The sequence below is a fragment of the Pseudonaja textilis genome, chromosome 2 (assembly GCF_049901715.1).
Source record: "Pseudonaja textilis isolate UNSWEBS1 chromosome 2, rPseTex1.2, whole genome shotgun sequence".
NCBI classification, from domain to species: domain Eukaryota; kingdom Metazoa; phylum Chordata; class Lepidosauria; order Squamata; family Elapidae; genus Pseudonaja; species Pseudonaja textilis.
Genome location: NC_141991.1, coordinates 47,321,326 through 47,335,403, shown reverse-complemented (window position 1 = coordinate 47,335,403; position 14,078 = coordinate 47,321,326). Strand labels below are relative to the sequence as shown.

The 14,078-nt window shown below is 35.9% G+C and overlaps 1 protein-coding gene across 5 annotated transcripts in view; it reads left to right on the top strand.

Moving 5' to 3' along the window:
- MGLL (monoglyceride lipase) overlaps positions 1–14,078 on the top strand; it is a 164,551-nt gene that overhangs the window by 94,586 nt on the left and 55,887 nt on the right. For all 5 annotated transcript variants that reach the window (XM_087923785.1, XM_026723323.2, XM_087923786.1 and 2 more), the window contains exon 3: positions 3,980–4,086. In XM_087923785.1, the coding sequence (XP_087779911.1) occupies positions 3,980–4,086 (107 nt within the window). The remainder of the gene's footprint in view (positions 1–3,979; positions 4,087–14,078) is intronic.

Below are 14,078 nucleotides of genomic sequence, written 5' to 3'. Positions count from 1 at the left end.
CCAGAGCCAGGAGGCACAGGAACTGCAAGTGGGAGCATTTGATGATTTCGAAGAACTCCTGGAACACGGTAGATTGGCGTTTTGTACGTCTCAGTGAAAGAGTGAGCTTGGTTTCGTCTCCTTTCCTTCCCTGGTAATGCAAGAGATGCTTTCTCTCTCCCCCCCACCCCCAATTAATCATCAAGAGCTGCAGTCCTTCTGCAGGCAGATGCCTGCTGAGAAGCCTGTGGAGTGGCAGCCAAGGGGCGCTGCCCCCAAGAAGAGCAAAGCCCCCTTCTGCCTCTGCTTCTCCCAGTGGCAGTTGCCCCAAGACCCCTCAGCTCAGACACATACACACACACACTCTGCCTGCTCTTCTGTCTCTTTGGAAGGTGCCATGTGGGGGGAGGCTTAATTATTTTGTTATCATTAAGCATTTTCATTTTTGTTATAATTAAATAAGTGTGTGTGTGTATCATGTGTGTGTGTGTGTGTGTGTATATGTTTTCTTAAGTTTTCGTGGGTACTTACATGTATGGTATTCAGCTTTGTTCGGGTATTTTCCCACGTCATTATAGTTGTGCTTTTAAAGTTGTATAGCTGTGCTTTTAACGTTGCTACAACTTTAAAAGCACAACTATAATGACGTGGGAAAATACCCGAACAAAGCTGAACACCATGTATGTATGTATGTATGTATGTATGTATGTATGTATGTATATGTTTTTGTAGATTTTCACAGGTACAAGTATGTAGGTCTAGGTGTGTTCGGGTCTTTTCCCATGTAAGATTAAGAGTATCTTGGCAATGTTTCAGTGAGGTCTCACTCGCCATCCTCAGGCTGGTGCTTTCGGCTTCGTGCCAGTGCAAGCAGTGTGTGATCAGAGCTGCTGTCTCTCTATAAATACTGGTGGTGGGGGCTGGTGTGCTGGGCTGGTTGGCTGCACTGCTGCCTCTTGATTGGTTGATGGAGTTGATGTTGGTATAATGGGCTGTGTGATGGCCTTGTGAGTTTTGTTGTGGAGATATCCTGGATCTTGTGCTGTGATCTCCTGAGCCACTTGCTTGTTTTATACTTATGACACCCTTTCCTTTGATACTGTATCTCACCTATCTCTGTCAATATCACCTTCCTTGTTTTCTATTAGAATAAGCCCCCCCGAGTATAATGGCCTTTCCTTTGGCATATAGTAATCTTGGGATGTAGAGGTAGAATACAAAAATATTTTTCTAAAATTCCCAATAACACTGGAACTTGAGAAATTGATTGGCAGTAGTTTTGGCAATAACCAAAAAAAAGAACAGGTTATTTTTATATAATAAATGTAATATGCTATTTACTAATGAATTACTTCAACACCTTAGAATTTGTTTGTATGGGAATAAAAGGAAGAGTGCAATTTATGACTATAAGTATCACCAGAAATTTGGAGATTTACCAGGATTTTGGTTTTGTGTGCCTGATACTGGGAGAGCGGTAAAAAAAATGAGAGAAGGAAAAATCCTATTCTTTCCATATTCCATTTGACCAACTATCCCGAACTCAGAACTTTGTAGGCCGAAAGCAGTTTTTGAGGAAGGTTAAAGGTTTCTAGTTATGCATTACTGGACACTGATGGTGGCTATTAAAGTTTGTGATAACCTTATAATTGTAAATAAATTTCTATAGTACAACCTTGGCCTAGAAGTTCTTTATGCTGGTGAGCACCTCCCAAGGGCTGAAGAGAGAATTTTAATCAAAGAGCATTTGCTTTAATAATTCTTCCAAAGAAAAAGAGAATTTCAGATACATTCTCTTGGTTGGAGTATGATGTTCTTGCTCTTTTTTTGTGATGAAAAATGCCAAGAAGTGTGTATCCCGGTTTTCAGTGCAGAATAATTTCTCCAGTGGTCTATAGATGCCGGACTCCTTGTGCCATTATTAGGCTCCAAGGAAATATGTCACAAGGAACTTGCCTTATGGATTTTTTTTTAGTAGTGGCAGTGTTGTCACTACTGGGGGAGTTCCTTCCTTGATACTGTTTATGAAATTTCTCCATTTCCCTGGAGACATTCTGAGAAATCATCAAATTTCTCTGCTCAAAAATATGGGGAGAATTTTGAAAGCTCATGTTCATCTATTTCTAATTGTTACCTATTAAAGCTGATATTTCATGGATGCATTTTTACATGGCTCTCTTAATATTGAATTGGTTCTCAGCCAAAACAATAGTAATCTCAATATTAATAATTTTATTAATTTTGACAGGCTAATAGATTGAAAATAATATTCTGACTTTCCATTTGGTGATTCTTTGACCTATTTCTTGGATATTTGTAAATATTAAGGTTTCTCAAGTTTTTAAATGGGCTCTTGTGTTGATTTTTCAGACTAGACTTCATATAAAACCTAAAACTTACAAGTGAATAGTGACTTAAGGGCAGGTCATTTGTTTTCTTTCTTACTTATAATCATTATAATTGCTTAATAAACCTGCTAGTGGTGTGTTATCTGTAGGTTGTTTGTCACATTGCTTTAATCAGATTATTAGATTGTCATGAAACCCATTTTCCAAATTGGATTAATTAGAACTCATTTTCAAGCCAATGTGTCCCAAATTGTAGTTGAAAGGATTTACCAATTGCATGTCAGCGACAAGTGGATGTGGTAATCCATTTTGTAGTAGCACCTGCAGATTATACATGCAGAACCTGTTTTCAAGCATGCAAAGATCACCTCAACTCAGATATTCCCAAGAGGCTTTTGTGCACTTAAGTTGATTGCAGCATGTTCAGGAAAAGCCTTACGTATTTCCTGCTCAGGTTTCCTCTTGGAAAATAGCTGAAGAATCTTGACATCAGTATTATAGTATCTGGGGTTGAAAATAAACAATAGAATGAGCTCCTGAAGAACAGAGTTGTGGTCCTAGTACAGACTTCCCAATCTAGTACACTTCGGATATGTTGGATTTCTTACCTGGAAGTTGGGTGGTTCAACAAACAACTGATTAGTGGACTTTGTTCCCAACTGTGTTTGGCTTGCTTAAAATAATAATACAAATCATATTTTGCAGACCTGACTGTCCCCACTAAAGCAGTGTTGGGCCAACAATGATCTGATGTCATACTTATACATTAATCACATTTTCACACTTCTAAATGGAGGATGTGCTACTGAACCATAATATTCTTCCAGACCCACTTCACTGTTAATCTTTAGAAATTCAGTCAAAACCCAGTTATTTAAGTAAGCATTTGGAGGATTTGTATAGAGAATGTAGATAACTAAGAACATTGTGGGTGCTATTAATGTTATTACATTATGATTCTGTAGATACAGTTTATTAATGAAAGGTACTTTATAATTTATTGTAAATGTTTTTAATGAAGAATATAAAAGCTGTTTCAATAATACGTAATGTTACTTATAAATGTTTTATGATAAATAAGTTCCAAGCAGAAAGTAATGAGAGGATTATGAATTTTCATTTGGTGTCTTCGTAGGTAAGAAAGGTATGTTAGTTAATCACTGCTCTGTATTTCCTACCACAGAGTAAACTGGATTCAAACTCCTAGCTACTTAGCTTGATCTGTCTCCTAAGATAGTGCACTTCGTTTATTTATTTACATCCCATACCTTTTAATCTGAAAGTGATTAGAGCAGTTAACAATATAAACATTAAAATAATACCATATAAATATCAAAAGAAAAATTAGTTGTTTTTAAATTGGAAGAGAAAGAAAAGTAAGCTTTGACTTAATTCTTAAATATATCAGTCTAGCCTCCAGATTAGCTTCTGCAAAGAAACTCTTGTTTCTGTCAGTTCTGAATGAGGGCATCCTGAAGACAGATTAATAAGTGGTGGAGGGTTTGCTTGTCTTCTGAACAGTTGGACTGCAGAGACAAGAACATCTAGGATGTTCATTCTGAAGATTAAACCAGGACTTGTAAATAATCACAGCTTGTTTGATTTTTCCCGGGTGCTAACTTTATGTTTTTTTGTATTAATGCTCCATTTAGGGGCCTGGTGTTTGTTGTTCATGGTGCTGGAGAACACTGCTGTCGCTATGATGACTTGGCCAAGATGCTGACAGGAATCAACTTTTTTGTGTTTGCCCATGACCATGGTGAGTGCCTTTGGAAAAAAATGTATGGGGATAGGATTAAAGGGGATTAAGTATGATATTGTAGTAGATGAAATATAGGGCGAGGTCTGTGAATATTCAAGATCAAGTGCACCCTTATCTATGGAAATTCACTGGATAACTTTCATTCATTCCTAGTCCAACATATTTCACATAATGACTGCAGATGAAATGAAGAATTGCACATAAGCCACAGTGAGCTTCTGAAAAGAAGGTGGAATATAAATTGAATACATAAAAAGTAAAAAGTGCTTCAGGGATAATAAAGTAATCTAATTCTTGATTGTTGTCACTGTGGTATTCTGCCCATACGTGATACTTTTATCTAACTATAAAGGAAAATGTAGTATGAAGGCTAACTGAGATAATCAGATATTGATTATCCATTCCAATTGATTGGAATCCTGTTTATATTATGTCAGCTGAACATGGAACTGCCTCTGCATATTTTTAAGAAATGCAGAATAAAGAACATGCTGTGGAAGAAGTTTTGAGATGTGAAAAACTTGAGCTTTTCAAATTAAGTATTATGGGCAGAAGCTATTTTTATCTTGCACTTGGCTGCCAATACTTTTGGATTATTATGAAATATAGATAAGGTTGCTCTGGGAAGGAAAATAGTTATGTCTTTGTTTTCAAAACATAAAGAACCTGCTGGATCAGATTGTGGGTGTCTCTAACCAGATATTATCTAAGATTGGCCGTCAAATAATTCTGAAATATTTGCTAACAATCTATGAAGATTTTCTTCCACTGTAGTTTTGCAGCATCTGAAGTTTCTGTAGAAGCATTGTAGCTAACTATAAAATTAACCAGTTTGTTCAGCAACCACATTTGGAGACCGGTATTTGAAGAAGACTGAAGTAGTTCAGCAGTTTTATCTGAAATTACTAATTTCTGTTAATAGTCAAAAAAAAGTTCTGAGAAATAACATGCAAAAAGAAATCCTTTGAAGTGTCAGAAAAACATGTCCTATAAGTCTTTCATGTCTTAAATAATTAAAACAAACAAAAACCATTTTGAGATATTTTTTATTATGTTTCTCCCAAATGGGAGAAACATTATGGAAGGAATTATTGTTTTCTTTCAAGGACACAATGAGTGTCTTCCTATTTTAAAAAAGGTAATTGAATTAATTAAATAAATGAGAAGTCTTGGATTAAAATATGAATAGTATTCTTCCTACTAAGTTCTGATTCTGTTCTGACACACACACACACACACACACACACACAGATATTCTCTTTCTTCTATTATCAACTTTAATATTTCTTTGGGAAAACTTTCAACATGAGTTTAAAGAAAACATATGGATTATGTTCATCTGTTTATTTACCCAAGAAATCACAATTATTTAGTAGATGACTTTTGCTGGAGTCATGCAGCTGAAGCAATTAAATGCATAATTCCTTTTAAAGACCATCTGTGAGCGTGTACTTCAGTTGCATCTTTTCTAGTTCGCCATATCATGGTAATAGCACTTAATGTTTCAAATATTGTTTTTTTGTCCATCAGAAACCTATTGGCACAGATGCCTTTAAAAGCTATTACTTTGTTTCTGTTACTTTTTTATCATTAAAATAAATTGTAATGAGAATTACTTCCTTTTCGCTCCTCTCTTTCTCCTTTCTTTCTTAGTCACACCGTTTAGTTCATTAAAAATGGCTTCTTCTTCCTCGATTTCTTCCAGCTGTTGTTTAATTTGCTGACACATAGCAAGCGCCATATCTAGGAAACAAAGGGCTTCTCCCATAACATCTTTGCCTTCTTTCTTTGTTTTTAGAAATTGTTTTTTTAATTCATCAAGAGATAGAGCCATTTTAAAGTTTCTTCTTCTCTTTCTGTATCCTCTTCTTAAACCAATCAGTTATTTCAAGGCTTAAAACAGTTCCCAAAAGTCCCAAAGTCCCACAGTCATCAAACAGTCCAGGCAGAGTAGAAGCTTCTTCTTTTTACAGTTTCTCTTCTAGGGGTGAAGTCAAATTAGGGAAAGAAAATTCTCTTTATCTTCAAGGCATCTCCTCCAGCAAAGTCTTAGAGTAAAAATTTGTTTTCCCAAGCCTCTCCCTTCCCACTTATAACAAAGGAGTTTAGGTTTTACCTTCTACCAAAAGGCTGGTTTCCCTTGTCCATTTGTTAATTCCATAGGGGAGGGAGAGTAACTTCCCCTTTTCGTCACTTTTCTTCGCAGCTGAAAACATCAATCGGGAACAGTAGCTTCCAAGTCATTACTTTCCCAGGTGTTAAATATATCCTTAAGGTCCCAGTTCGACCAAGAAAAAACTTTCCTTTTTAAAAAAAAAAAGAAAACTCCTTCTCCCTCCTGCGCATTCTTAATCCAATTGCCGGCTTCTTTATGGTGGCCATAAAAAGACCACCGCTGGAACCGTCTTGAGAAAAGGGGGTTATTGCCAGCTGGGGGGGGGGGTTGCGATGCCTCTCACCCCCGTCCGGATCCCCCCTCTCTTCAGCTGCCCCAGCAGGGCAGCCTTAGCCTCCAAATCCGTCAGGATCGGAGGCACCAAGGCGGCTAGCACAGCAGGAATCGCAGAGAAGGCGAATCCCTGCTGTCAGCAAAGCCGACAACCGGAAGTGTCGAGAGAGAATTACTTCATTGGGTTTGGGCACTATATACATAGTGTAAATGTTCAAAAGATAAAAGTTTGAAACTCAGTGGGGTTTGTTTTCAGAAGAAGGTGGCATTTTAAAAGCAACAGTCTGTATGTCACACAAAATATCTCTGGATTTCCGAAGGCCACAGCTCTGTATGAAAACCAGGTGAAATACTATGAATAGTGGCATTAGTCAGGTTTCACTTGGAATCTTCAAGTTGCAGTATCTTAATAAACAAAGGCACAGTTGAATGCCTTCCCTACATCTATATTACTTTTCTTTCTTCACCTGAGCCAGCAAACAAATCTTTTGTCATGGTTCTCAACAAAAAAAGGATGGATTAATTTTATGGAAAGACAGCGATATGGTCAGTTTTGTGTACACTAAACTACTATGGTTATTTCATTTCCTTTATTAGTGATCTTATATTATGTTTATTCCTTCATGGAATAAATAATTTTTAAAACCATATTAAAATCAGACATTGGCAGCATAATATCTACTTTGACTTTGAGCTCCCTTCCTTATTTTTCCTATTATTACAAGTTCCTATACAAAAAAGAAATAGAAACTCTATGAAATATCCATTTTTTAAAAAATCTGGAAAAAGCCACCTGCTTTCTGCACTCTTCATTTCAATGGTAGCTATCTCATTGCGTTGTGTGCTCATCCTGACATCTTGAATTTTAGTTTTAAATCTTGCCCAAGTAATTGTCAAAGATGAAGAAATAATATATTAAAGAGGTATCCAAAACTAATCCAGTTGCATAAACTTTGACAGGCTTTCAGATGTATTAATGAAAGATATGTATGTGGATATTTACAACCAGAAAACTGATTTTCTAACCTGGTAATCGCAGCATGTCTTCTTTTGAAGGCTTATAGATAGGAAGCTTCCGCCCCGCCCCTTCAGTTCTAGATGAAAACTAATAGAAGAAACTCTTAATCCAAAATGGAAAAAAGATGTACTTAATCATCCAGTGGTTGATTCCACACATTGCACTAAAATCATAATGTGTTTCAGTTTTGCTTCACATCCTTATTTTAAATTATATTTGGGGCTGTTTAATTACCTGAAGATTCAGCTTTCAGAAGGCTAGATGAAATTACCAAACTGCCTCATTTTTATTCTAACCCAAGGTGATTAGTTCAACTAGGGAGGTGTAGAAATTGTGTTTTGAATACAAATGTAAATTTCATATTTTAACTACTATTCCAAAGAAAGATTAGTTAAAAATTAATAAAACTCTAAATTTTGCAAAGCAAAAAATTAAAATTTTACAATGCAGCAATTAAATTTTACATTAGCAAATTATTTCCCTAAAAGACATTATATGTGAAAGAAAGCATTGTATTTAAGATATTAGAAAAAAACAGAGTAGAAAAGAAAGAATTGCTTGTATAGAAAAATGTACAAAAAATATAAATGGGCTTTAATACAAACTGTACAAAATTCTGAAGTTTTCAAAAGCCTGAACATATTTACAAAACTAGGAAATTAAGGACTGAACTTGACATATTCACAGAAATGAGGAATGATAAAAACTGACATTGACAGAGCTGTGTATCCCAGGTTGAAACATTGTTCATATGGCGATTCATTGTGATTTCCTAACAGGCTGCACTTCCAGAAAAGCTAAAAGAAAAATAATTTTTGTCTATATGCTGACAGAGTAGAGATTTGCTATATTTCCTATTTGAGATGTTATCACAAATCAATAGGATACATACATAAGAATCATTTTAGTGTACATATATATTTTGGACCTGTAGTGTACATATATATTTTTGTACTCTTCAGATGTTTTGGACTTCAGTTTCAATAAACCCCAGCTAATAAGTCTTTAATGTAAGAAATAGAGTGGTTACAGAACAAACAAGAGGGTGAGGTGCTTTTTCAAAAGGCTTTTTCCAGGAAAAACAAGCTTCCTTTGAAAAAGCACCTTTGGGACAACCATGACTTGGATGACTGAGAATCCTCATAAACAAGAGGATGGAGGGAGTCTTGGTATTTTTTGAGTGAGGTTCTCATCAAGACAAAGAATTCTTCAAATATTATAGCCAACAGAAGTCCTAGGAAATTGCTGTAAATGATTTGGCATATATCTGCATTCCATAGAGGAACAGTAACATTTGTATGATTAATATGAAATGCTTGTTTTGGTTTGATACTTTCTACTTGAAGAATAGGATTTTGAACTCAACTCCCCAAAAACCTTTGGATACATTTTCTCTTTGGTCATTGTTTGAATGCAGGATCTCCTCCTGTGCTTTGGGTTCAAGGTTGGGTTGCTTCTTTTAAGGCTCCCAAGTATGTTCCATTTGAAACATACTTCCAAGAATACGGAGGCAAAGTGCAATCACGTTTTAGAGGAATTAGAAGCTTGGAAAAAATGGCGTAGTAATATCTGAAAATTGTGAGATGTAATGAATAGAAGCAAGAAACTTATGCTACACTGCACAATGAGATGTGTATTATTTTTGTACATTTTATACTAAAGAATAATGCATGGGTTTTTGCTTTTTTGTTTTTCCAAGGACAGTTTCACAATTTTTAAAGCTTCCTTTGAGTTAACAGTTTCTGTTAATAGACTGCACCTGGCAAAGCTATTCCATTCAGTAGTTTGTGTGAGAAAGATGTACAGCATTATCAAGGCATGATATTCTTGGAGTATGTTTACAGAATGTACTATGTAGAAAGATTTTCCCAGATTGAAAAGTCACATTAAAAAAATAGAGGAAGCTTGTGTCATTTTGTTATACATGTCCTTTAAAATCACAGTTATTTTATATTTTAAATAAAACTTTTGAAAGAGGGAATGCTGTTCTGTGTCTCCTTCTTTGATTCATTTAAGCATTGAAGATCCCTTTCCTATTTCTGATTTCCTTTTGAGGGTCACAGAGTTAATTCAGTGTTGTTTGGACAACCTTAGACCCTTTTTCCTTATTATCTTGAGCCAACTACTGCCTTATGTAGTCCTTGACTTACAACCATTTCTTTAGCAACCATTCCACATTACAACAGTTCTGAAAAAAGTGACTCCTCACAGTTAAGACCGTAACATCTCCACATGGTCACATGTTCAACATTCTGGTGCTTGGTAACCAGCATATATTTATGGTGGTTGCAATTGCAATCACAAATGTGATTACCATTAATGATTTTTCCAGCTGGCTTCTGACAGGCTAAGTCAATGAATTAATCCAGATTCACTTAACAACTGCAGTGGTTCACTTAACAATCGTAGCAAAATTGGTGCCACTCACTTAACCGCCCTGCTTAGCAATGAAAATTCTGGTTTTAAGTTGAGGACTACCTGCATTCCTATCTCACCATTACTGCTGAAAATTGGTTTCTCACTACTTGTTTTCTCACCATTTTGTGGAAGAAACCACATTGGAAAGTGCTAAAGTAAGTAAAATAATTCAACCCTCACCTCCAAATACTCATTAGCAAAACCCAGCTGGAAAAATGTGTGTAATATAGCCTCACAATTTATTCATTATTGTCTCTGACACCAAAAGTTTGTTTACCCCACTCTAAAATTGCAGGTGTGGGCACTGCTTGTTATTCTGTTGCCTTCACCACTTTATACAGGAATGAAATTTTAAAATCTGTGGGTGTCGTAAAAAGAAAGTCAAAGAATGAAAGTTGTCAGGCAGCTGATGATGAGTCCATATGTTCTAAACACCTTTCAGCTACTATGAGATCACTGGAAACATGAACAAGATACATTTTACCCTGTTTTTCTTTTGTAAAAACCAGAATAGTTTTAATGAAATTGTATGAATGATTTTCATTGTCAAAACCAATCCCTTCTTTTCATGGAGCTCCATTATTGAGGCCTAGATTACTTGTTGTATATAGCTGCATTCCTTGCTAGGCCTTTAAATATAAAAATGTAAAGTCCCCCGAGAAGCAACCAAAGGAGGTATTTAAACATACACTGAGGTCCTTTTACCACTTTTTGATAACCATGGCAAATATATAACCTAGTAGCCTCTTTTTTTCTTGTCTTGAGTCCAAACGATGCTTCCTTCACCTTATCCCCTAACAACAAGCATTTTCATCATACTTTCTGGCTGCTAGATGATGTTGGATGCAGTCTGCCAGTTTTATACCTGGGTTCTGCATAGCATCTGTAATTACAACCCTTATATTGTAAGTTGTAGGAGAATTCTGGTTTTTTTCTTGATTATGGGGTTTTTTGTTCTTTTAGAGGAATTTTGTAAGTTTTGTGCTACAGAGATTCCAAGCAATTGTAGTCTTGGTTGTCTCAGAGATACTTTGATATATGGGAGTATTATCCTTTTTATAGGTTGTACTGGTTGAATGGCAGTGAATTGCATAGTCAACATTTTTTAGATGAAGTTGCATTGATATCTGTTGTGTTGGAAAATATTGTATAAATGGTCCGTTTCCTTTTTTCAGCATTTGGGGTTACTGCAGAGTTTTTGTACTTGTTTGAGTAATGTTTTTATGCAGTTGTCGTGTAGGAAGTTGGGTTGCTTCTTTCATAGTGAAGCACTTGGTTAGTATGACTTGTTTTTCAATAAACTTGGGTCTCTAATTTGCCTTTGTTTCATCTGCTAATGAGGATACACAAGAAGGCAATCTGGAATATAATCCCCTCCCCCAAGGTAAGATTGGCCCAACAATACTACCCTTCTGGAAGATCCTTAAAACTTGATTCTGCCATCAAGCCTGGCAATCCTAGCAAAAGATTTTGAAATGGTTGCATTGCGTTTAGACTAAACTGTATTCTAAGGTTTTTGCTTTGATTCTATTCATTACTATGTTTTGTGTTTCTAATTGTGTGCATCACCATGTCACAAGCAAGATTTGGGAAGCTAAATAAATAAATAAATAAATGGGTAGGACATTGTGGTTGTTTTTCTTTTAGGAATGTTCTTCCTTTATAGATGTTGATTGACTGATGTGTCTTCTCCAATTGTTCCTTTTTTTAAATTACGACAAAGGTGTCATCTGCATAAATGGGTTGTATGTGTGGGAGTGTTATTGTAGAGATTAAGGAAGATGACCTTGATGGAGATCTGCAGAAGCTGTTACCTAGGCAAAAGTGAGTGAATCATTTTTTTAACCTCCAGGGCTGGTGTTCTTGGGGTAGCAGGAGGGTTAGTCCTTTGAAACCAGGCTTTTTTCTGCCAGATATCTGAACCAATCCTACACAAAGACAAAGACTGAAGTGAATAACTACTAAGTACACATGGCAGGCTTCAGTCTGAAACAAGAGAAAGTGGGAGGTGACTTTCTCTCTGTTTATTTAATGACAAATTCCCTTCCCTCCCCATGCCAGTCAAGGGTTGTTTGAACTGCTTTTTAAGGTGAGTTTAGGATTGTTCTGAATGTAGAGTTTAAAAAAGCTGATGGGTGTAAGAAATTGAAGAATGGACTTTCCCACTTCACCATGCAATATCTCTCATGTGCCTGTAGGTTCTTACTGAGAGTCAGAGGACATGAGGTAGTGGTACTAATATATTAGCAGCTATTTTATATACTAGGCATTAATACATTAACTTTATTCTTCATGAATTTATCCAAAGTCTTTCTAAAGCAGTCAAACCAGTTGTAATAATCACTGAAGGGATTACATTCCAAGTGAAATGTGTAATATACAAATAATTATCTGAAGTTTTTATTTTACTTCGTTATTTTTTTTGGCTCCATCGCATAATTCTTTGTTATCATTTGATTGATTATATGTGAGAAAGCACTTTGTGATCTGTTCCACAATCAACACCTGACCATGCCTTTGATGCTCTAATTCAGCTCTTCCACTTCGTTTAGCAATAATGTAATCAATTTCATTTCTGTATATATTTCATCTGGCTCATATACATAGGTATTGTTTTGGTTGCATGAAGACAAGATTAGCTCTGAAGAAATAATCTGAGTAAAAGAAATTGAAAGATTGGTCTCCTTTTTCATTTCAGCTTCCTAAGCCATACAATCCAACTACATTTTCCTTTTTAGTGTTTCCAACTTTGGCATTACCGTCTTCACTCAAAACAGCACACCTTGCTTGCATGATTTATAAATTTCAAAACTGAACTTGGTCATAAATCTCACCAACTTTCTCTTCTGCATTGGTAGTTGGGGCATATACTTGAATGATTGTCATATTAAAGTGGCACATTATCTGATTTGATTACATTGATTACATTATGATTGAAAACTATTCTCGCTATACCATTCCTAACTATAAAAGCAATGAAGTTCCTCTTTGTTTTTATAAACAGTGTGAACTTCCGAATGATATCCAATCTCAATCCTTCACAATTTGCTGCTGCCTAAAATATCAGTATTCCTTTCATCTTTTACTGGGTTGAGCTTTCCCGTGTTTGTTTGTTTATCAGACTTGCATGCTGCCCATCTTACCAAAGGTAATGCTCCTTATGTTCCAGGTTACTACTGTAATTCTGTCTTTGCAGCTTTGAATTTTTTCCCCATTATAGCAACATCAGCAACTAGACACCCCAAAAGTTTTAATCTAGTCATGTCATAAATACCATTAGTACTTGAAAAGAACTTCAGCTCCTCCTCAGTAGCTGTTGGGTGCCACCTGACTTAAAGGGTCCATCATCATCATCAACATTGTCAATCGTTTTATATTTTATATCTATATGATTTTCTTGATAAAAATACACAAGTGGTTTACCATATCCTAAATTACAGAATTTATTCCATTGCCATTGTCACTAAAGTGATCCATTGCCTCCAGTATCTTCCTCTATTGCTGCTGCCCAGTATAGATGCCCGCTTGCCTTACCTGGGCATATACTTATGTATATTTTTGGCCTACATTCATGATCTTTTCACTCATATCTACCAGAAATAAATAAATACATACATACATACATACTCACTCACTCACTCTCTCTCTCTCTCTCTCTCTCTCTCTCACACACACACACACACACACACACACGTACGTTGAGGTAATTCCCCATTAGGAGAATGAGCGCATACAGGGAGACGTATTTGAGAGAAGTGTTTGAATAATACACATACAGCACACAGATACACTGTACAGTAAATGTAGGTTTTTACTTCTAGAAATGTTAAACAAAGTTCAAACAAGCAATCCAAAATCATCCACAGGTAAATCAGTCAGTTTTTCAATCCAGGGATAATCCAAATATCAAAGTCCAGTGTCAAAGTTCAGTAACAGACTTACATTAAATCCAGTAATATCAGTCAATTAGAAGAAATGGAGCAACAGCAATACTTTCCAACAGAAGGAAACAGAGATACACTCACACTCTCTTCTGAGACTCAGACTAATACAATCCAGGTTTCTGGCTCCATCTTATGGCCGTTTGCAAAACCACACCCAATT